Source organism: Podarcis bocagei, assembly GCF_964188305.1.
Source record: "Podarcis bocagei genome assembly, chromosome: 14".
Taxonomy (NCBI): domain Eukaryota; kingdom Metazoa; phylum Chordata; class Lepidosauria; order Squamata; family Lacertidae; genus Podarcis; species Podarcis bocagei.
Window position 1 is genome coordinate 17,316,434 of NC_138139.1, and position 22,661 is coordinate 17,339,094.

The window sequence follows — 22,661 nt, forward strand, 5'->3', positions numbered from 1 at the left end:
CTGAGTTCGAGTGTCTCTAGACAGGAAGCAGACAGTAGGAGTAAATGGGCAATACTTGAATAGAGAGGGATGTAGAAAGTGTGGCCTAACTAACATCATATGCAACCCACTATATTGTAGCAGCAGTAGCAAGCTTTTTCAGAAACCATTTTACAGGGCCAAAAGGAGCATATTATGGGTGCCAGTTGGGATAACAGTTCCACAAGTCTTTAAAACATGCTGAAGTGGAATTAGGTGATCCTACCAAAACCAAAACCAAACAAAAAACCAACACTTTGAATTGTACCTCATCTTTCATGGGCAAATGTAAGGAATTTGTACAGTGTATGTGCAAAATATTAAACACTGTGATAGCTGTGCACATACATCAATTCTAAGAACTTAAAAAATGAAAGCAAACAAACTTCGGTCATATTTTGTCCACTGTGTGAGTTACAGTGATCTGAAATAATACCTCAAAACCACTTAGCTCTGAGATCTAAAGCCTTCCCCCTGTCTAAGCAGTTTGTTGCTCACGCTCAGTGGCAATAATATATTTGACCAGGAAAAGGGAGAGAGGTCTGCAAGTGAAGCGAAGCTCATTATTCTGTGAGTGTGGATGACAGGCTTGACTCGACTTAATGTCTTTTTTAGTTGTAAGGCCGTTCAAGACAATCAATTTTCTCCTTATCTGCTGGCCGTGAACCAGTGCTAAACCTGTTTTATTTCTAATGTATGAAAATACATTTTAGCTCCTTCAGAATATATGTGGTGTGGCAATTTGTTCCCTTTCCAGAGAATTAGATTAAACAGCAATCCTGGTTAATCCCCTGTCACCCGACAGCTGTAGTTATCGCCTAAATATATTGCGCCCGGCTACCTGCCTTTTTACAACTGTATCCCATGTCACTACTTCTCCCAATCTACTTTTTGTTAGAACGTCAATGTTTTGGGGTTTAGTTTTGCCTTTCAAGTGTTCTCCACAACCCTCTGAATTGTGGCGTGTCCTTTTCCTGTTTCAGTGATTGAATCAAAGACGCTACAGGGAGACAGCGGCGAACACAGCTTTGGTGCCCCGGGAACGTTCGTTATTGAAAACACGACTGTGGAATTTCAGAAGGGCGCAGAAAGAGAAACGATAAAAATCCCAGGGCCCCTTGGAGCTGATTTCATTATCAAGGTAAGATGTTGCCTCCCTCGGCCGTGCAGTCTGAAGATCTGGCTGCCAGCACAGTTGAAACAGCTATGTATAGAAAGGACAACAGCAGCCAAAGGGAGAGAGGGAGGCAGAGAAGAAGAAGCTGAACAACTAAATTAGGATTTATAAGGTGTCAGATGCTCAGGCCCAAGTTAGGCAGGTGGGCTGCTGTCAGATAAGCAGGCAGCCTAAAGCCAGACTGTTATGCCAATTTAATAGTCAAGGCACCCCCTCAAAGAATCCTGGGAACTGTAGTTTGTTAAGGGTGCTGAGAGTTCGAAGGTTCCTGTTCCCTCCACAGAACTACAATTCCCAGAGTTCTCTGGGAAGAAGGATTGCAGCTCTGGGAGGGGAATAGAGGGTCTCCTAACAACTCTCCGTATACTTCCCAGAATGCTTTGGGGGTAGCCAGGGCTGTTTAAAGTGGTGTCATAGAGCCTGAATGTAAATGTGGCCTGATTCTCTGAAAGACTGTTGAGTTACTCCAGTTCTTACATGTATTTTGTGGCCAGGTGGGTTGGTGCCCTTTGATCCTGATGTTCTAAACCCAGGAAGTGGATTTAGTAGCTAATAGAAATGCCTGCTGTTTGCCAGCCATTGAATATTCTCATATTTATAGACCACCTGTTATCCCAAAGATGCTAAGCCACATTGCAAATGTACATACAGCAGTCCCTTCACTTCTCAAACGGAAAAGTGGAAGCTATTGTTTAGCCCATTTTACTATCCAAGTTCAGATATTTAAGGGGAAGAATATGGTAGCCTATTTAAATTGCAGAAGGAGTTTGGTCTGGCAAGATGGGGATATTATGTATGAGCCCAGCCCAGCCCAATTCTAAAGCAAGTTATTCAGGATTTATACCTAGTTAATGCAAGCAGCACTTGATTAAAAGTGAGTGCAGGTTAGAGACCACAGCTTCAATCCCATTTGTTAAAGTTGCTTTAGAAATAAGACCCATGGACTTTGAATGAGATCAAACCCCACCTGTTGACTCCCACAGTGGCTTACATAAACTAAGGGCTCAAGCAGACTTTATTTTTCCACATTTCCAGGCACAGTTTCTCACTTTAAAGTGCTGTGTCCAAATGCTTTTTTTGTCTCAGAACTTGCCCTGTGAAAAACCTGCTCTTTACTGACAATCCTTTTCGGCAATCCACAGAAATCCACATTGCCGTTTGTTCCAATTCAGCAGTAAAGAACAGGCTTTTGGAGGGAAAGCTCTGGGACAAAAGAAAAAAAAGTGTGCTTGGACACAACTCTTTAAAGAGTCTTTTTTTTACACCTGCTTTAAATCCAGTAAGCAGGTAGCATGGCAAGGTTCCTTGGGCAAGAAGAAGGACAACCACTGAAAAGGTTTTGGCCTTTGTAACTACCTCCTAAGCATCAGAAAATGTGGCAATATCAAAGTAGGGCAAAGAAGGTGTTGGTATGGGAGCAGGTGTTCTCTTGACTGATAAAAGGTAAAGGGATCCCTGGCCATTAGGTCCAGTCATGGCTGACTCTGGGGTTGCGGCGCTCATCTCACTTTATTAGCTGAGGGAGCCGGCATACAGCTTCCGGGTCATGTGGCCAGCATGACTAAGCCGCTTCTGGAGAACCAGAGCAGCACATGGAAACACCGTTTATCTTCCCGCTGGAGCGGTACCTATTTATCTACTTGCACTTTGACGTGCTTTCGAACTGCTAGGTTGGCAGGAGCAGGTACTGAGCAACGGGAGCTCACCCCGTCGCGGGGATTCAAACCGCCAACCTTCTGATTGGCAAGTCCTAGGCTCTGTGGTTTAACCCACAGCTCCACCTGCGGTCCTTCTCTTGACTGATAGGTTGCTTTAATTGTACTCCAGCCCTACCTTAAAGGAACTCAGAGGAGCCAGTGGTGGAGCAAGCTGATTGGGCACCTGGGATGGCACGTGTGTCCTGTGCCCAGGGGTGGGGCCCGCCACCCGTGTGGGCGGGGCGAGCCAGGGCAGGACGCTCCATGGGGCCTCCAAGGAGTCTGCCTGCTTCCTCCCACTCAGCCACCCTACAGCTGAGGGGGAGGCAGCGGGCAAACCGTTTGGGGCAGTGCGGAGCCTTTGGGTGCCCAAGCCACCGCATCACTCCCAGGAGAGACAGTGGCTCAGGCGCACTGCAGACTGCACAATGAGTGCTGCCCGGCATTTTGTCACCCCTCTCAGTGCTGACACCTGGGGTGAACTGTCCCCACCGTTCTTCCCTGAGAGGAGCATACAAGGTTCAGCTGACCCCATTTTGTCCTCACAACAATCTTAAAACTTAGGGTTGATAAAGAGAGAAGAACCAAGCCAAGGTCACACAGTGAGTTTCAGCCCTAGGTGGGCATTCGATGGAATGTGTTTGCAACCTTAGGCCAGCACTCTAATACTGAAACCATTGTCTGAGAGGATGTGGTTGGTTTTAAGCTGCTTTTGGTTTGAAAATGTTTTTGATTGTGTTGTTTTAATGACCTGCTTGCCACATTGCACTCCTTTGGGAGGAAGGATGGGGTATAAATTGATAATAATAATAATAATAATAATAATAATAATAATAATAATAATAATAATAATAATAATAATAGAAATAATCACTACACCCCACTGGATCCAATGTGTTCTAAGCCTTTAATGGTAAGCAATGCTTCTCTTCACATGTCGCCCACTTCTTCAACATTTAGGTGCTCCAACATATGAAATGGGTGATCCACTATACCTCCTAATCATGGGGATATCCAGTTCATATGAACCCCTTCTCCAAGGGTGCAAAACCATGGGTGCCTGTGCAGTTGGGTGCCAGCAAAGGAGCATTCTGTGGCCATCTGTGCCACAGAATGGAGGCAGACATGGCAATGAGAAATGGCGCCACTGATAACCTGTGAACTGGGGCCGTGATGCTGACCTAAACGGCAGAAGATAACAGTGCCTGATAAGCAAAACCCTTTCTGCTTTAAATTATAGCACTCCAGATTTCCTGCTTGCAATGTTTCTAAATTCCCCCTTGCCTTTTTTTTTTTGCCACGGCGCTTTCCGCGCTACGCTTTGCGCATGAATTATTCTGTGACAGGCCATAGAGCGCTGGCCCTCGGTATACAAATGTGTTGTAATGGGACTCTCTCTAGGCCAGGTATGCTGCCCCCAAAGACAGTGTGGTTCAGTTCTTCTTCTACCAACCCATAAGTCATCAGTGGAGACAGACAGAGTTCTTCCCCTGCACTGCGACATGTGGAGGAGGTGAGTAACGGATGTGGCTTGGGAGTGTGTACAGCTGTGGATTTTAAGTGGTGGATTTACAGCTTTCTAGCTGTATATATATATTTTTATTACTATAAATTCATGCTGGGTTATAACACTGAGCTCCTCCCTGTTTGCAGTGCAGAAGGCCAACATTTGCAGCCAGTTTAGTAATTGGTGATGTTTTCGGTGTAGCTACCAGGGCTTTTTTTCAGCCGGAACTCAGTTCCCCTCTCAGGTGGGCGCCAATGCCATTATAAAAGAACAAGGGTTCATGGTGAGTTCCAGCACCTCTTTTTCTAGAAAAATAGCACTGGTAGCTACTATTTTTAAAAAAACAAGTTGCATGTTTCAAAGGCACACTGGAAATGTAGCTAGTGTTTTGGGGAAGGCATAGTGAGCGTTTAATTTTACACAATGTGTTTCAGAGTGCTTCTCAGTAGTCTTTATGATAGCTTTAAAAGACCGGCAGGTATTTGTATTTCTGTATCATAGATGGGGGTAGGGTGAAGCAGAGGTAGCAGTGGTTTGTCTAAGGCAGAACTCTGTGTTCACCACAAGGTACAGTGCTACCTTGGTTCTCAAACTTAATCCGTTCCAGGAGTCCGTTCAACTCCTGAAACTGTTCAAAAACTAAGGTGTGGCTTGCGATTGGCTGCAGGAGCTTTCTGCACTCAATCAGAAGCTGCAGAAGCCGCGTCAGATGTTTGGCTTCCAAAAAAGTCTGTAAACCGGAACACTTACTTTCAGGTTTGCGGCGTTTGGGAGCCAATTTGTTCAACAGCTAAGCCATTCGGGAATGAAGGTACCACTGTAATGTTTGATTTATTTAATAGGAAATTGTGTGTCGCTTAACTGTACATAAAACCTCTAAGCGGTTTACGAAGAATATAAAAATACACATCAGCATTGTCAATAAAAATCAGCGTTAAAGACAAATTCATTTGGAAAACAAGTTGATTTAAAACAATAGTTTAAAACAGGCACCCCAAACTTGACCCTCCAGATGTTTTGGGACTACAAGTCCCACCATCCTTGACCACTGGTCCTGTTAGCTAGGGATGATGGGAGTTGTAGTCCCAAAACTTCTGGAGGGCCGAGTTTGGGGATGTCTGGTTTAAAATGTAAGCTAAAATTGCAAATTAAAATACACAACAGCTTTACATGTCTGGCTAGGATTAGAGATGTGGTGCACAGAGGGCTATAGAGGGAAATGGAAGGCAGGGCATTTTCATTCCACAAACTTCATTACAGTTATAGAAGGAAATTTAGGATGCTAGCCAATACCTTTTTTTAAAAAAGCAGTGGTGGCTGATCAAGGCACTGTTGCAGGCAAGGGAACAAGATAATTGTTCAAAATGTCCTCTCCCTGGTCCTTCTGAGTTACTGCTGCTGCTGCAGCTGCTCTTTAATGGATCTGCAGGGACCGTAAAGGCTTCTCCGTCACAAGTGTGCCACAGAGTTTGCAAATCTGCTCATCTGTCCAAAGGTTTGCGACCTTTCCAGCGACGAGTGTTTGGCCTGCATGCTGTAGTTGGCGCAAGTGGGGTCGATAACAGGGAGCCGGGGTTTTTTTTTAAAACTCGCATCGCTGTTGGCTGAGAGAGCGCTGGCCTCAGCCGATTGAAATGAGTCCTCTGGAGTCATTGGCTTCAGCTGCCGAGGAGTTATGAAATGTTTATGAACATTCCCAGCCCTCGGAAGGCTTGAAAGTTGTCGTCGCACAAGGCCTTACAGGCACACGGGGATGTGTGCTATTGGAGGGGAGAGGTGGAGCAAGAAAAGATGGCGTTACCAAAGTGTTAGCTGACTGATGGAGAGTACGCGAAATTGTTTGCATGTGCATGGAAGAGGGATGCGAATGTACTTCGCAAATAGTGTGTATGTTCACAGGGGGCATTACGAGTGAAGGTGAGAAGTAATAATAATAATAATAATAATAATAATAATAATAATAATAATAATAATTTATACCCCGCCCGTCTGGCTGGGTTTCCCCATCCACTCTGGGCGGCTTCCAACAAAACACTAATATACAATAACCTATTAAGCATTAAAAGCTTCCCTAAACAGGGCTGCTTTCAGATGTCTTCTAAAAGTTTGGTAGTTATTTCTCTCTTTGACATCTGATGGGAGGACGTTCCACAGGGTGGGTGCCACTACCGAGAAGGCCCTCTGCCTCTGTGGAGTTGGGGGCACATGTGAGAGTGGAGGAGGAAGGGACACAGAACACACAAATCTATCCATATACAATTGTACCTGGTTTGCCAAACGCCTTGGAACTGGTACATTTCGGCTCCCGAACAATTGAAAACCAGAAGTGAGTGTTTGGGTTTTTGAACGATTTTCGGAAGCCGAATGTCCAGCACAGTTTCAGACTGGCTGCAGGATGCCTTGGTTTACGAACAGTTCCGGGAGTCGAACGGACTCCCGGAACGCATTCTGTTTGAGAGCCAAGGTACGACTATATGTTGGTTTCCACTTAAATGCAACGCATATTCCTCTCCCCGATGTAGGTTACCAGCTGAACTCTGCAGAGTGTGTGGATATCCGTTCAAAGCGCGTGGTGCCAGATCAGTACTGCCACTACTATCCTGAAAATAAGAAACCAAAGCCTAAGCTGAAGGAATGCAATATGGATCCCTGCCCTTCAAGGTTTGCCTTGCCAATTTATAAATGGATGGGTGGATCCCAGTTGGAGCACTGGGGAGCCGGGTGTCTGAGTCAGTGGTGGAGGGAAGGTTTTGCTTTTCAGTAAAGAAAGGAATAGTGACCACCGGTATTATTTTTGCACGCACACCCCACCGTGAATCGGTTCATTTGATTGAGTGGGTTCTGTCTGTATAACCTGGAAATTGAACTTACTATTCTTGGGCAGGGGTAGCCCTCCAGATGCTGTGGGCTACAAGTCCCATCCTTCCTGACCACTGGCTGTGCTTGCTGGGGCTGATGGGAGTTGTAGTTCAGCAGCATTCGAATGGCACCATATTCGCCGCTGCTGTTCTTGAACAAGACGGGCTGAGCCAAAAGTTCTTGTCATTATTGGTAGGGAAAGAAGGGATAATTTAAGCAGATCACTTTCAGACAAATATTATATATGCACAAATTTATTTATATTTGGAACGTATTTGTCCAAACCATAGTGACCCATGAATCAATGTATATTTAAGGGAAACAATAAGTTCTTCCACTTACATATACGTTATATAGCTCTGTAATCTTAATTGTAATTTTTGTAATAATCGTTTAGGGTTGCCATATTTCAAAGAGCAAAAAAGAGGATGCCATGATGGCCATTCAAAGCAAATGAATGCAATCTGTCCCAATTTTTACCCCGGAAAAAGAGGACACATGGCAACCCTATTTATTGTTGTCTTCTTCTGCCTTTTTAAAATGGTTTATGTATTCTTTTTCTTTCTTTTTCTTTTAACTTGTAATATTCTTAATTTTTAAAAAGATGGAAATTAGACTCCGAGATTAACAAGGCTAAAAAGTGTTTCTGATTTGGAGTTGGATAGATAAAGCTAACTCCCATATACTGAATAGTCTGGAAGTAGCCTTCCTTAGACTTAGGAAAATTTGCTTGATTTGGAGGCAAATTAGTAACATTTGCTGCCTATGAAAGCTGGAGACATGGCGGCATACTTTGAATTTTGTTTTAATTACTGGGATTAAAGTTGGTGATTATATCAGGATTTTGGGGAAGAAGAAGAAAACAGAATGACTCATGGTTTGATGATAGATATTTCTGGAATTCTACATGTGAAATGAAGGGAGCATTGGCTAACATGCAAGAAGCCAGAGCAACTCATTATTTGGAAGTTTTCATTAAATTAAGCAAAAGGGTGCAAAGAATTGCAGCAACACTTTCACTAGCTCTGGATGCTTCCAAGAGAATGCAGAGCCAGCTGGAGAAAATGTTAGCCAAACAGTTAAGAAAGTGGTCAGTTCATTCTGCCTTCGCTTTAACATTTTTCAGCTTTCAGGTAATACGGATCTCAAAGGTCTACTGATTCCATTCAGAATCAGTACGTGAGGAGGGTATTCCTTGTACCAAACAGAACACCACCTTTCTTGTTATGAGCCAAAGCTAGTCTGTAAAAGTTGTCATCTTCACTGAATACCAGGATGGTAACATTATTAAAGGATAAAATTATTCTATGGAAATAGCCAGAAGCTTTCAAAGTTAGCACTGATTTATATCCCAGACAGTGACTGAGTTAAATCAGTCACTAAGTGAACCGCTGTGATAGGATCCTCATGTGATTTTTTTATTGTTTTTGTTTTTGTTAATGCAGGCAGAATAGAAGCTTTGGAAGTGGTTAGGCAGCATATTTTGGATTTAGATGTTCATGACTTGTTGGCAGAGATTAATCCTCAAAGAACATCGCCCTCCTCCCCAAGCCACTATATATAACAAAACTTACATACTTGACCTAGCTAGTTTTCTAGTTGTGGTTTTTGTCTATTAAAAATGAATGAGTCAAATCCCATATGGTTGACTGGCAACACAACTTAGAATAAACGGTGAATGGAAAATGTCAGATTGTAGGGGGCTGTCAATTTTGTTGTTAAAGAGTTGAGTTAAATTATAAATGGGTGGGAGCTTGTCTTTTCTGTATTGAATGCTGTAGTTTTTTTATATAGTATTATTGTTGCAAAAGGCGTTGGATATTGTACTTGATTGTGTTTGCTTACATCATAATTTGTATGATGTACTATTATATGACTATATAATTATATTATATCTGAAGAAGTGTGCATGCACCCGAAAGCTCATACCAATAACAAACTTAGTTGGTCTCTAAGGTCCTACTGGAAGGATTTTTTTTATTTTGTTTCGACTACGGCAAACCAACACGGCTACCTACCTGTAACTATTATATGACTGATAGCCTTTGGCTAAGCCAAGAGTAACCAACCTGGTATCTTCCAGACATTTGGGACAACAACTCCCATCAGCCCCAGACAACATGCCCTAGGGTCAAGGATGAGAGAGCTGTAGCCTATAATAATCATCATTGTTATTTATATGCCACCCATCTGACAGGGTTTTCCCTGCCACAAAATATTAAAAACACAATAAAACCCCAACCATTAAAAGCTTTCCTGAACAGGGCTGCCTTCAGATGTCTTCTAAAACTCAGATAGTTTATTTCCTTGACATCTGATGGGAAGGCTTTCCACACGGCGGGTGCCACTACCGAGAAGGCCCTCTGCTTGGTTCCCTGTATCCACATTTCTGGAGGTCACAATATTGACTGTCCCCAGACTAAACAATGAAGATCTGTAGGGCTGGGCTGTGGGCAGCTGCCTGAGGTGAGCCATGAGTTGGGAGTCAGAAGCTGCGTGTGGATCCAAGAGTTGGGGTCAAAAAACAAGCCAGATTTCAGGACCAAATGATAACCAGGACTACAGGGGCACTCGGAGCTCAGGAAGACCTTGGTGTTCACGCAAGGCTCAACTGGAAAAAAAGAAGCCCTCCTCCTTTCCCAAAACGACCCACTGACCAGCCTGGGTGGGCAGAGTCAGTCTGCAGGCATAGGCAAACTCGGCCCTCCAGATGTTTGGGGACTACAACTCCCATGTTCCCTAGCTAACAGGATCAGGGATGATGGGAATTGTAGTCCCAAAACATCTGGAGGGCCGAGTTTGCCTATGCCTGGTCTAGGGCCTGAAGGTACTTTACTGTTGTAGTTCAGCAGTTTACCATACGGCGCAGCTGCACACAGATGTAGTAGCTCTTGACAATGGCGATGCTTCTGGAATTTCTCTGAGCATGTCACATACATGCACAAACTGCATCTGGAAATGTTACTGCATCCTTAACTCCCACCATCTGCTCAGGATAATATGAATGTCCAGCTCCAAGAGGCATAGAGTGATGAGTGCATCCAATATCGTTGCTTGGGATTCCTTAATTTTTTTTTAAAGGCACACATCAACCCCTCTGAAGTCACACCAGTGTGCCCCAGTTTGGGAATCATTGATCTACCTGAAGCCAGCATCTCACATGCATTCCTTTCCTTTTAGACACTCATCAGTCAACGCTTTCATTTTTTTCCCTTAAGGGTTACAGGCTCCAATGAAACAAAATGAATGCAATGCGAAAGGAAAGGAAAGATGCTTGTGGTGCAAAGACCACACGGTGCCGTTGCCAAGTTCCTAAAGGCTGCTGCTGCAGCGTACATAGACCATATTGAGTTGCACAATGACATTTAAGGCACGCTGGCTGTTGGATCGTCTGGTGCTGTTTCCTGGCTCTGCTAAAGTATCTTAAAATAACACTACAGTATCTAGCCCAGAACCTCACATTAAAATGCCAGCTGGCAGACCTGGAGATATATCCAAAGGAGAAAAAGGAAACGCTCTCGGTGGATTTCATTTCCTATAACTAAACTGTCCTGTTTCCTCTAATCCCAGCCGAACGTAATCATCGATAGCGACCCCCTCGGAAGCATAGATGCTCAAAGCTCACCAGGCCTGTTTCTGCAGACCCACTCTGGCAAAACTTAGATCATAAAAGGTTACAGAACCTTCTGGAAGTAGGATGGGAGCTTTATAAGTAGGGGGGAACATGTAATACGAGTACTTTCCATTAATATCAGCGCTATAAAAGCAAAGGCGCTAAGATGCTATGGGGTGAATGTTCTGCTTTGTTTCTCGTTCCTCCTCCTTGTGGGTGTCAGGGCCCAGCCAGGGTTGTGGGCAGGTTGGCTCAAATCCATAGCTGTAGTCTATGCTCTCCCGTTGAGGCCCCAGAGGTCAGTTGCTGGAGGTGGAGATGAGGTCTTGAGCTGGAGTAGCTGGCAGAGGCTACTTCTTTCTTGACCAGTAGGGTAGGCATGTGACCTACTTGTTATGTACTGAGTTGAATAGGATTCAGAGTGCAGCAGTCTGATTGGTCCTAGAACAATGCAGCAGTCTGATTGGTCTGCAGGAGCCACCCAATCCAGCTCCAGATGAAAGTGAATCCACAACCTGATTGGTCTACAGGAGAATTCCGGAATTAGCCAATCACGTGCAGCCCATTGTGTAAATAATGTATATAAAGCAGATACTTTGGGGGAACATTCATTTTCCTCCTCCCACTATGAGCTGAATAAAGAGCATGAAATCCACTCTCGACTCCGAGTATATTTCATTAATAGAGGACAGTCTTCTATTTGAAGAGCTGGCAGAGGGCAGCACTCACCTGGAAGGTGTCCTCTGTTTGAAGAGCTGTCCTGGTCCATTCTTGACTTAAGGATCAAGAAACCCTCAGAAGGGAGAGCAAGACGAGTACTGAAATAGTTGTCTATTAACAGTTAACAGCCATGGACAGCAGACTGAGCAGAGCACTCGGTCGCAGTCTTCTGCCCTGAGGGTTGAGATGAATTGCATTTCTGTTTAAGTTGTGCTACTCATTTCCATATTTGCATATAATAAGTTCATGCCATTTGTATGCAGATATGTGTTCACTTTTGTCCTCTTTGGGTACTACATTTTTTTTCTTTTCTGACATAGAGTAGATTGCCACCATTTTGACCTGAAAATGGCAGGAGGCTGCATTCCTACATCTTATCCCAGGCCTGTGCAGTCTTGAGGTTTTGCACATCCCTGTTGTCTTCTGTCCTCAAAGAAGTCTTTGAGGCTTGGTCGTTTGCAGTTCCAGATAGCCTAGGATTAATACAGGTTAGATTACAGAGACTGGGGGTGGATCTACACACAGGGGGGAAAACGCTATAAAGAAGTCATAAATTAAATCGTTATAACAAAAGGAAAAAATCCTATGTAAAATCTCATAGGAAAGTTTTGTGCTCTACAGCACCATCTGGTGTTCCATGTTTATAATGCACTTAAAACCCTGGATTTTTATACTAATGTAGCTTAGTCCTGGGAGAACAGCTCCCTGCCCCAAAGGGCATACAGTCTGAAAACAGTATCAAGGGAGACAACAGAGTAAGAGAAGAATTATGTGATTATTTCAGATAGTACATACTTAGGCTTAGTTACAGTAGGATGTTGAGGGTGGCAGATTATCTTGTTTGTGGGTTTGCCATTCACATGGCACACACAGCTCTATCCTTCATTATCTTGTTGCTGCTCCCAGCTTTCACTGCCTGCGGTAGCTACTTCGCTCTGCCTAACGGTAGGGCTGGTCTTGCCTTGGACTGCTAGAAACCTGGCAGCAGAGCTTTGTTTTTAGGACCTTTCACAGGAATTGCATAGAAGCTTGAGAACAAACCAGTTCAGTTGCTAAGATCTGAATGGGTTCAGTGGGGTGTGCAAGGGACACCCACCTCACAAACTAGTTGTTTCCAGAAATTCTGGTGGGTGTTCAAATGAATATATTCATGACACAAAGAAAAACCTATCCTGGTGTTCCGCAAATAACTTTGCAAATGCTTGTCTTGTTCACAGTGACGGATTCAAGGAAATCATGCCTTACGACCACTTCCAGCCACTTCCTCGGTATGTATGGCCTCTGCTGAGATTAGCCTTCCATTAATAATATAATACAGTGTACCGTACTTTTCCGTGTATAAGACGAGGGATTTTTACTCAAAAATGATGTTAAAAAACGGGGGTTGTCTTATACACAGATAGTGCGTGTGGGGGGGGGGACACGGGCGATTGGTCGCAGGCGTGAGTAGGAGCTTGTCAGTGGCGATTTTGTGGGTGATTGGTGGCTGCGTCAAGTGCTGCTTTGGATTGGTTGCTGCTTCGGAAAAATTGGGTGGGTGATTGGTTGCTGCGGCAAGGGTTGCTCTGGATTGGCTGCCACTTCGGCGATTGGGCGTGTGATTACCGTCTGCTGTTTTTGAGCGGGCAGACGCATGTTGTCATTGGCGACATGAGTGATTGTCAGCATTTCTCAGTTGGGTTAGTGATTTTCGGCATCCCCTCCCCCAAAGAAAGCTCAAAAACTCTGGGCAACCCCCCCCCCATTTTCTTAAATTTGAGTCCCCCAAAATAGGGGGCGTCTTATACACGGGGGCGTGTTATACATGGAAAAATACGGTAATTAGTTTGTATCATTTGTTCAGATGCCTGCCTACCCAAGATGAAGACTAGCAGTAACTGTTTGCCATAGATGGCATGACTGAGCTTGACAGCCCATGAGTTCTTGAGATAAGTTCGCACCAAAGCACATGGCACTTAAAGAGCGCGACCTGCCACTAATGCACTTTCCCGCTTCAAGTGCATGGGCTCCATTAGTAAGTTATGTGCAAGATAGCAATTGTTGAGGATAGTGTATCAATCAGCTAAATAAAGCCAAGTCCTAGCAAAGGGATTTAAAAAACCAACACTCCAGACTCAACACTGCAGATGTGTTCAGTGAGACCAAGTCTGGAGAGGGTTGATGGACAGAGGGCGTTCCAAACCACCATCACTCTCAGAGAATTTAAGGTAGTATGATTCTTCATTGCCAAATAGTTTGTGGGCTCCTCTCACTGTTCTCTCTGTTTATGGGTTTTGTGGGGTTTTCCAACACTTGTGACAAGGGACGCAGGTGGTGCTGTGTGTTAAACCACAGAGCCTAGTGCTTGCCGATCGTAAGGTCGGCGGTTCAAATCCCCGTGACGGGGGGAGCTCCTGTTGCTTGGTCCCTGCTCCTGCCAACCTAGCAGTTTGAAAGCACGTCAAAGTGCAAGTAGATAAATAGGTACCGCTCCGGCGGGAAGGTAAACAGCATTTCCGTGCGCTGCTCTGGTTCGCCAGAAGTGGCTTAGGCATGCTGGCCACATGACCCGGAAGTTGTACGCCGGCTCCCTCGGCCAGTAAAGTGAGACGTGCGCTGCAACCCCAGAGTCATCCGCGACTGGACCTAATGGTCAGGGGTCCTTTTACCTTTACCAACACTTGTGATAACAGCCATAAAGACTAAATGAACAAACAAATACCTGGTCCCCAAATGTTCCAGAGCTGGAAATATTTGGTTTGGTTAAGTATGGGGGATTTTTGGCTTTCCAGATGTTGCTGAACTGCAACTCCCATCAGCCCTAGCAAGCATCGCCGATGGCTAGGAATGATGGGAGTCATAGTTAGTAACATCTGGAGGCTCCCAACACTTGAACTAAGATGTGCCCATTTGTTTATTTGGGCCCCACCTATATTTTGGGTTAAAGTGGGTTTTGTAGGAGGGGAGGGGTTGAGCATCGTGAAAACCTGCATAACCTCCAAACAAGCAGTAGTTGGAGGACTGTGCACGTCTCTGTTGGCAAATGCTACTCCTATAAAGCACCCATTTGAACTGTGTTGTCTGAAATGAGCTCAGGAATATTTTAATGACCCAGCCATGTAGGCAGAGACCGACTTGTATGGCTTTTTCCACCTATCAGCAAATAAGCAGCTCTCGTGTGACAGAGAGAATGTCAGAATGCCTTTTTTTCACTTTCCAGCCTAAGGCACACTTAATTTTTCTCTTTATTGGGGATGGAGATGTGGCTCTCCAGATGTTGCTGGACTTCCAACTCCCATCAGCAATATGACAACAGGACCAGTAGTTGAGGATAATGGGGGTTGTTATTGGTAACCTCATGGTTGGACTACTACAGTATGGTCTATGTGGGGCTGCCTTTGGGGTTGGTCTGGAGGCTGCAGCTGGTGCAGAATGTGGCATCTGGATTGCTTGTAGGGGCAAACTATCACCAGCATATAACATCTTGCTTGTGGGATTTGCACTGGTTACTAGTCTGCTATTGGGCCAAATTCAAGATGTTGGTATGAATACACAAGTCCTCATACAGCCCAGGAGCAGGTTAATTGAGCAACCACCTTAAACCTTCTATTCCCAATAGATCCCTGAAGTCTGCAGGAAAATTTATCCTACAAGTTCCAAAGATCTCAGTAGCCCACTCTACAGTACCTTTGAGCAGGGCTTTTAGCATGGTGGCCCCTTTCTAGTGGAATAGTATATCTGTTGTGATACAATAGGCTCCCACTGCCTGCGCTTTCCAGCAACAATTGAAGACAGTTCCTCCCAGCTGAGTAAATGGTTCTTTGCCCTGAGTGTCTATTTTGCATTGTTTTAGTTTTGTTTTAAATGTACCAGCTGTTTTTTTCTGTTTTTATTGTACATTATCTTGAGATGACTGCGTAGGTGATAGATAATGAAAGCACAAATAATATCATCAAAGAACATCTATAGGTTTCCCATCTCTTTCCTACATGGTGACCCATTAAGTTTTATCCTGTACCAAGAGTACACTACAGCTCCAAGCCTTCTGAGGATCAGGTTTCTAGAGTTGAGTGTAGATTATACTACTGTGGCTTCTTCCTTCCTCTACTGACACGTATTACTCTTCTGATTCAAGTATTGATTCTCCACTATCACCACCTGTGCTTCGAGCAAGCTTGGTGGAGGGTTACATTCCCCACCCTCCACAAAGTGCCCACTAAGTTTATCAATTTCAGCATGCATTCAGCACCTTCTCTTAAACAAATAATAATGTTTGCTTCTTTAGGCTTTGGCTGAACAGAAACAGTGGCTTTGTAGTTGCTGTAGCGGCCAACCAGTTTGCACTCTGCACAGCCAGCTGGGGTGGTGGACAGGAAGTACCGTATTTTTTGCACGATTGGACGCACCGGACCATAGGACGCGCCTAGTTTTTTTGGGGGGAAATAAAGGAAAAAAAATTCCCTTTATTTCCCCCCCAAAAGCAGGTCAGGGAAACCGAACCAGGTCGAGGAACAGCGGGATAGTGGCGCTGCGCCTCCCTGCTGTCCCCCGAGCTTGTGGGGCTGGCTGATGTCTGCCTAGCGCGCGGGGCGCTCTGCTTCAGGGCGCCCTACCCGCCGGGCGGCAGGCTGCTATCCGCAGCTTGGGGAGCCTTGTGGGGAACTGCTGCAGGGCTCCCCACGCTGCGGATGTATGCCTGGCGCGAGGGGCGCTCTGCTTCAGGGTGCCCCACCCGCCGGGCGGCAGGCTGCTATCCGCAGCGTGGGGAAGCTTGCGGGGAGCTCCTGCAAGGGTCCCCATGCTGCGGATGTGTTCCCAAAGCGCCGGGAGCTCTGCTTTCAGGGCGCCCGACGCTCCGGGAAGCAGGCTGCTATCCGCAGCCTAGACACGGCTAGCGGAGCGCTAATCCCGAAGCTTGGGGCGTGCGGAGCTCAGCGTGCCCCAAGCTTCTGGGCGCCGGCAAGGTCTCCGCTAGCCCTGGGAGAGCCCCGCGACGTCGCGGGGCTCTCCCAGGGCTAGCGGAGACCTTGCCAGCACCCAGAAGCTTAGGGCGCGCTGAGCTCCGCACGCCCCAAGCTTCGGGATTAGCGCAGTGGTCCGCTAGCCCTGGGAGAGCCGTGCGACGTCGCGGGGCTCTCCCAGGGCTAGCGGAGACCTTGCCAGCACCCAGAAGCTTGGGGCGCGCTCAGCTCCGCACGCCCCAAACTTCGGGATTAGCGCAGTGGTCCGCTAGCCCTGGGAGAGCCGCGCGACGTCGCGGGGCTCTCCCAGGGCTAGCGGAGACCTTGCCGGCACCCAGAAGCTTGGGGCGCGCTCAGCTCCGCACGCCCCAAACTTCGGGATTAGCGCAGTGGTCCGCTAGCCCTGGGAGAGCCGCGCGACGTCGCGGGGCTCTCCCAGGGCTAGCGGAGACCTTGCCGGCACCCAGAAGCTTGGGGCGTGCTGAGCTCCGCACGCCCCAAGCTTCGGAATTAGCGCAGTGGTCCGCTAGCCCTGGGAGAGCCGCGCGACGTCGCGGGGCTCTCCCAGGGCTAGCGGAGACCTTGCCGGCACCCAGAAGCTTGGGGCGCGCTCAGCTCCGCACGCCCCAAACTTCGGGATTAGCGCAGTGGTCCGCTAGCCCTGGGAGAGCCGCGCGACGTCGCGGGGCTCTCCCAGGGCTAGCGGAGACCTTGCCGGCACCCAGAAGCTTGGGGCGCGCTCAGCTCCGCACGCCCCAAACTTCGGGATTAGCGCAGTGGTCCGCTAGCCCTGGGAGAGCCGTGCGACGTCGCGGGGCTCTCCCAGGGCTAGCGGAGACCTTGCCGGCACCCAGAAGCTTGGGGCGTGCTGAGCTCCGCACGCCCCAAGCTTCGGGATTAATGCAGCGCTCCGCTAGCGGTGGGAGAGCTGGGTCTCCCTCTGCTAGCAGATAGCTTCCTGAAGCCTGGAGAGCGAGAGGAGTCGGTGCGCACCGACCCCTCTCACTCTCCAGGCTTCAGCGAAAGCCTGCATTCGCTCCATAGGACGCACACACATTTTCCCTTGCTTTTTAGGAGGGAAAAAGTGCGTCCTATGGTGCGAAAAATACGGTAGCTTTTGGGCTGTTGCAACAGGTAGCCAATCAGTACTCTGCACAGTCACCTCCTTCTTCAGAATCAAAGGAACCGGTCGCTCCTGGACTCAGTTTCACTTTGAAAGTTCTGCCCGGGAAGGAGTGGCTTGAGATTTACAGGAGATTCACTCCTCTGCCCTTAACATTCCGACTTGAACTCTTTTCTCCAACCCTTGCGATGCAGAGAATAGGAGGTTTCCCCCCGATGCATGGGTTTCCTTGTATGGGCTCTGTGGCACCTGCTGTGTTCGCACACAGCAGAAGTTAAGACAAGGCGCTTAATCCGAGCTTGGCGGGGAAGTAGTAGAGCACATGCGCTGCATGCAGACAGTCTCAGGTTATTCCCCAACATCTCGGCTGGGAGGCGCGTGTACATCCCCCCAAAACCCTGGAGAGCCACTGTCAATCAGCGTAGACACCTGTGAGCTAAATGGACCACTGCCCTGACTTGGTTAAAGGTAGCTTCCTGTGACATCGCTCGCTGTTTCTTGAGCACCAGTCATCTATAAATAGTAGGGCCATATGTAAGCTTCCTTTATGACCGTCTAGTGCACTGTGTTGCCTTCGTTAGTCAAATGAGAAGTCTAGGGCAGAGAGCGGTGGGAGTCCAATGAGCTGAGCTGTGGCTCAAGTTGTAAATGCACTCCCGGACTGTTTTAACAGATGGAGCAATCTTTTGAAAGAAGGAGGTGGGAAATCACCAGGATAAATGTTCCCCCACCTCTGTACACACACACACACACACACACACACACACACACACACACACACCTACCTTTGAAGGCTTTTGGAATGGCTCCCGCATAGTTCAGGCTTGCAGGAGTGTTGAGGGATCCCTTGACAGACGCAGACTCTGGAAAGTATCTATCAAACTGCCTGGCCCACTAGGCCCCTTGTCCCACCTGGAACTGACTCCTAGGAATATGGGACGAGGGAGTGTATTTTAAATTGCTGAGATAAAGAAAAACAGCTGTAAAAATGTACGCCATAAACACTTCCTGCAGCTAGCATCACATAAGGCGCTTTTGCATTGTGGCATATACAAATCCATGGACCGCTAATCTCACTCGACAGTTAAATGTACTTTACATCCCGATGATTATTATTTTAAAAACAAGTAAGTTTTTAGCACTTATTGCAGTGCTTTAAAGTGTTCGGCGTGCTGCTTGTACACCGCCCCAGACAACAGAAATGTGTGCAAACGGCTGTCAAAAAGCATTTTCCATCAGTTCTGCAAATGAGTAAGCTAGAAAGTGAAACTCTGCAAAATAGGTCTGTATTATTGTTCCCACATGGCAGGTGGAGCAGGAAGGGGAGGCGCTGGAGCTGAAAGAAAGGGGTCTGGCTAAGTGGGACGTTTCCAAGTCTGAGAACCACATTCCCTTGTGGACAACCTTTTTTGGGGAGGGTGGGGTCTCATGCCAGTGGTTAGAGGAGCCACAGCAAGAGAGAGTGGGGCAACCTGTGGCCTACCAGACATTGTTGGATGCGAACTCCCATCAGCCTCTGCCAACATGGTCAATGGCCAGGAATGATGGGAGTTCGATCCAAACAACAACTGGAGGGAGTCATGTTCCCCACCCCTGCATTAAGACAAAGTGATTGCTCATGTTGTCACAACATTGTGGTAGGTGGTTGTTTAGATTTATGCAGTAATGTGTTTTCAGTGTATGCTTTGAAATGTAAGTATTACAACATGACGGGACATACTCAGGGCTGCTGTCAGCGCTCAGTACCCTTGGGGCAGCTCCTGGGGCCAGACTGCTTAGCAGGGCCCACAAATGCTGGTGTTTGCCTTAGCTTCACTGTGCCACCTGCTTAGGCCTTGCCATTCATGAGTTTGTGTGGTGGCTGGGCCTGCAAATCCACCCGCCATTTTGTCTCAGTGTCAGGCCTATGCCCTTATAAAGCCCTGCCCATTGCTTTCAGACACAGCTGGGGTTATTTGTATTCTGGGCCTAGGCTTCTAAAGGCAGTCCTGAACCAGCACCTTGGTCCTTGTCCAAGGTCCTGAGCTCTCCTTGCTTTGCCTCCTGCCCTGTTCTAGAGCAGTGTTTCCCAACCACTGTTCCGCGGCACACTAGTGTGCCGCGAGATGTTGCCTGGTGTGCCGCGAGATGTTGCCTGGAGGGAGGCGGGCGAGTCGGGTGGCGAGAGGCGGGGCGGCGGCGGCGAGGAGAGGCCGCCCAGCGCGGGGCTCTCGCCGTCTGCCTGCCTGGCTGCCTGCGAGCTCGGCGGGCAGCGCCTCCGTCCGCAGCGCCCGCCTCGCGGCTCTCATTCCCTGCCCCTGCCAAAGCTCACCCAGCCAAGCCGCGCTCTCCTTCCTGCCTCGCTTTGCTGCCTCCCCCCCCCCACCCCCAAAGCTTGGAGGTTCCCCGGCAAGGGGGAGGAAAAAAATTGAAACTTACACTTTCGTGCGTCCCTCCCGGCGTGACGCTGCGCGCTGACATCACGGGGCTGTAATGGTGGTGTGCCTCGAGATTTTTTTCATCAAACAAGTGTGCCTTTGCCCAAAAAAGGTTGGGAAACACTGTTCTAGAGCCTGGGCCTGCTGACCTCCCTCTGGTTTGATGGTCACCTTCTCCTGGTGGTCGACATCGCTGTGGATCAGGACTGAGCCAGCCCTTTACATGCTCACATTTGTGAAAACGTGCACACAGGAATGTTCTGTTGGGAACCAGGAATTGCTGTGGTTCAGAACTGCGCATTACGGATTGAATCCAGCTAACATAGTAGACCTGTTGAAATTAGTGGACCCAAGATAGTCATGTCCATTAATTTCAATGGGTAGGCTCTGCTTTGGACTAACTTTGGCCGCAACCTGATGTATTTATTTTATTTTACTTATTAAAATCATTTGTAAGCTTCCCTTCATCGATACAGATACCAGGGCAGGGTACAAAGCATTAAAACAGCCATGACCACAAACAACAATAAACCATAAAACAGCTCAATACACTAAAATGGCAGCTTAAAAATCAACAGAGCAGGTTAGCCAGTCAGTCAAATAAATTCATTGCCAAATATGGCTTAACCTGGCACCAAATGGATAATTCCCATGCCAGTGACATAGAAATGTGTCTTTGAAGAATGATGGGGTTGCTGCCCCAAATGACAGCCCTGTGTTAACATCTCCACTTCTCCCTCCATGATGTGCAAGGTTAAGGTACCCCTGACCATTAGGTCCAGTCGTGGACAACTCGGGAGTTGCTGTGCTCATCTCACTTTACTGGCCGAGGGAGCTAGCGTTTGTCCACAGAAAGCTTCCGGGTCATGTGGCCAGCGTGACTAAGCGGCTTCTGGCGAACCAGAGTAGCACACAGAAACGCCGTTTACCTTCCCGCCGGAGTGGTACCTATTTATCTACTTGCACTTGACGTGCTTTCGAACTGCTAGGTTGGCAGGAGCAGGGACCGAGCAATGGGAGCTCACCCCGTTGCTGGGATTCGAAGCACCAACCTTCTGATCGGCAAGCCCTAGGCTCTGTGGTTTAGACCACAGCACCACCCGCGTCCCTGATGTGCAAGGTAGCTTATCCTATTTCCTGATTTCATTACTCTGTGCATTTGCTTGCTTGCTTGAACAATCTAAAGGCCACCTTTCTGTTAAAGCTCCCTCCACAGTCAGTGGAAGAGTCCAACAGAACAATTTATAATTAACAAACCAGCATCACGTACCAATTAAAGGTGTACACCAGCAATAAGAAACCAGACCAAAGCAAGGAAAAATGCAGAATAAAATGCCAGGAGAATAAAAACATCCCAGGGTGACAGCTAGGGTTAATCCTACTCTGAGCAGACCCAGTGAAATTAATGGGTATGACTAACTTATGTCCATTGACTTCAGTGGGTCTACTCTGCATATTGGATACAACCTCCAGTGTCCTTGTGGACCACACTGCACAGCTCGGACACTGTTGCTGACCAGAGGTAGACTTCCCTACTTCTTAGCTATTTTGCCGGCTTCCTGCCACTGATGGAGCCAGGGCAAGTCGCAGCATAATGGTGTTAGGTCCAAGGTAACTTGTAGGTCACACTGCAGTGGGGGGGCACTCACAATGGGGCTGGGTTTTTTTCAGCAGCAACCCCCTGGGATTTTTCAAATCACGCACTTCTGTTCCACAGCTCCCTGTTGAACACCCCCTGCAGAATTTTGCTCCTGTGCAACACGTTGAACGGCCTTTTTGCTACTACGCTGTGCTAGCTCTCGCAGTAGATTAGCTCTGGAACTAGACATCCTTTAGTGTGTTATATATTACATCAATCGTTCCTTTGGGTTACGCGGCATGAAAGGAGAGCAGCAGATGAGCACATTTATCAGGGGCGATGGTGAAATCATTAGCTATCTGCTCCATGCTGCCTGGTTTTGATCATGTAAGTTTGGTTTAAATGTCAACGCTCGGCGTACAATAAGTTTCACGTTCGGTTTGTGTATAAGGTGATTAATTTGCTCTGAGCGGGGAGTTGCGTGAATTATTTCAGGCAGGGAGCATTCTTGAGTCACCTCCTGCATCTTGGGGAGCAGTTATATAAATTTACCTTTTGGATTTATAGGTTTCTGCTCCATCTGCTCTGTGTTTGACTTCTTTACAGTGCCTCCGCTGCTTCCAACAAACGACTTTGAGTGGGATACTCTTGCTGCTTCCAACCCATGCAGCGGGTGCAACAGGCTTGCATTTATTTTCCTGAGCCATTACTGACTGTAATATCCAAATATGTGGGGGTTTTTTTTGGGGGGGATATACATATAAAACAGCGATTTCAAACATTAAAATACAGAGTTCTTTTGAACTCTTAGACCTCCTTCCTTCCCTCCATGGGTTCCATCTTTAAGATTAAATTTACTGCATCTTTTACCCTTATCTAGCTATTATATAACCGTAATTACCATTCCACATTACGAGTGTCTTTACATCCCTGCCAATGATTTTAACTGTTTACAGCGGTCTTTTAAGTAAATTACAAATTTACTCCAGTATTTAGAAAATACTTGATCTT

The 22,661-nt window shown here is 47.0% G+C and overlaps 1 protein-coding gene across 2 annotated transcripts in view; it reads left to right on the top strand.

Moving 5' to 3' along the window:
- ADAMTSL3 (ADAMTS like 3) overlaps positions 1-22,661 on the top strand; it is a 278,004-nt gene that overhangs the window by 176,533 nt on the left and 78,810 nt on the right. For both annotated transcript variants that reach the window (XM_081171011.1, XM_081171012.1), the window contains exons 8-11: positions 1,002-1,159; positions 4,294-4,405; positions 6,922-7,060; positions 12,809-12,859. In XM_081171011.1, the coding sequence (XP_081027137.1) occupies positions 1,002-1,159; positions 4,294-4,405; positions 6,922-7,060; positions 12,809-12,859 (460 nt within the window). The remainder of the gene's footprint in view (positions 1-1,001; positions 1,160-4,293; positions 4,406-6,921; positions 7,061-12,808; positions 12,860-22,661) is intronic.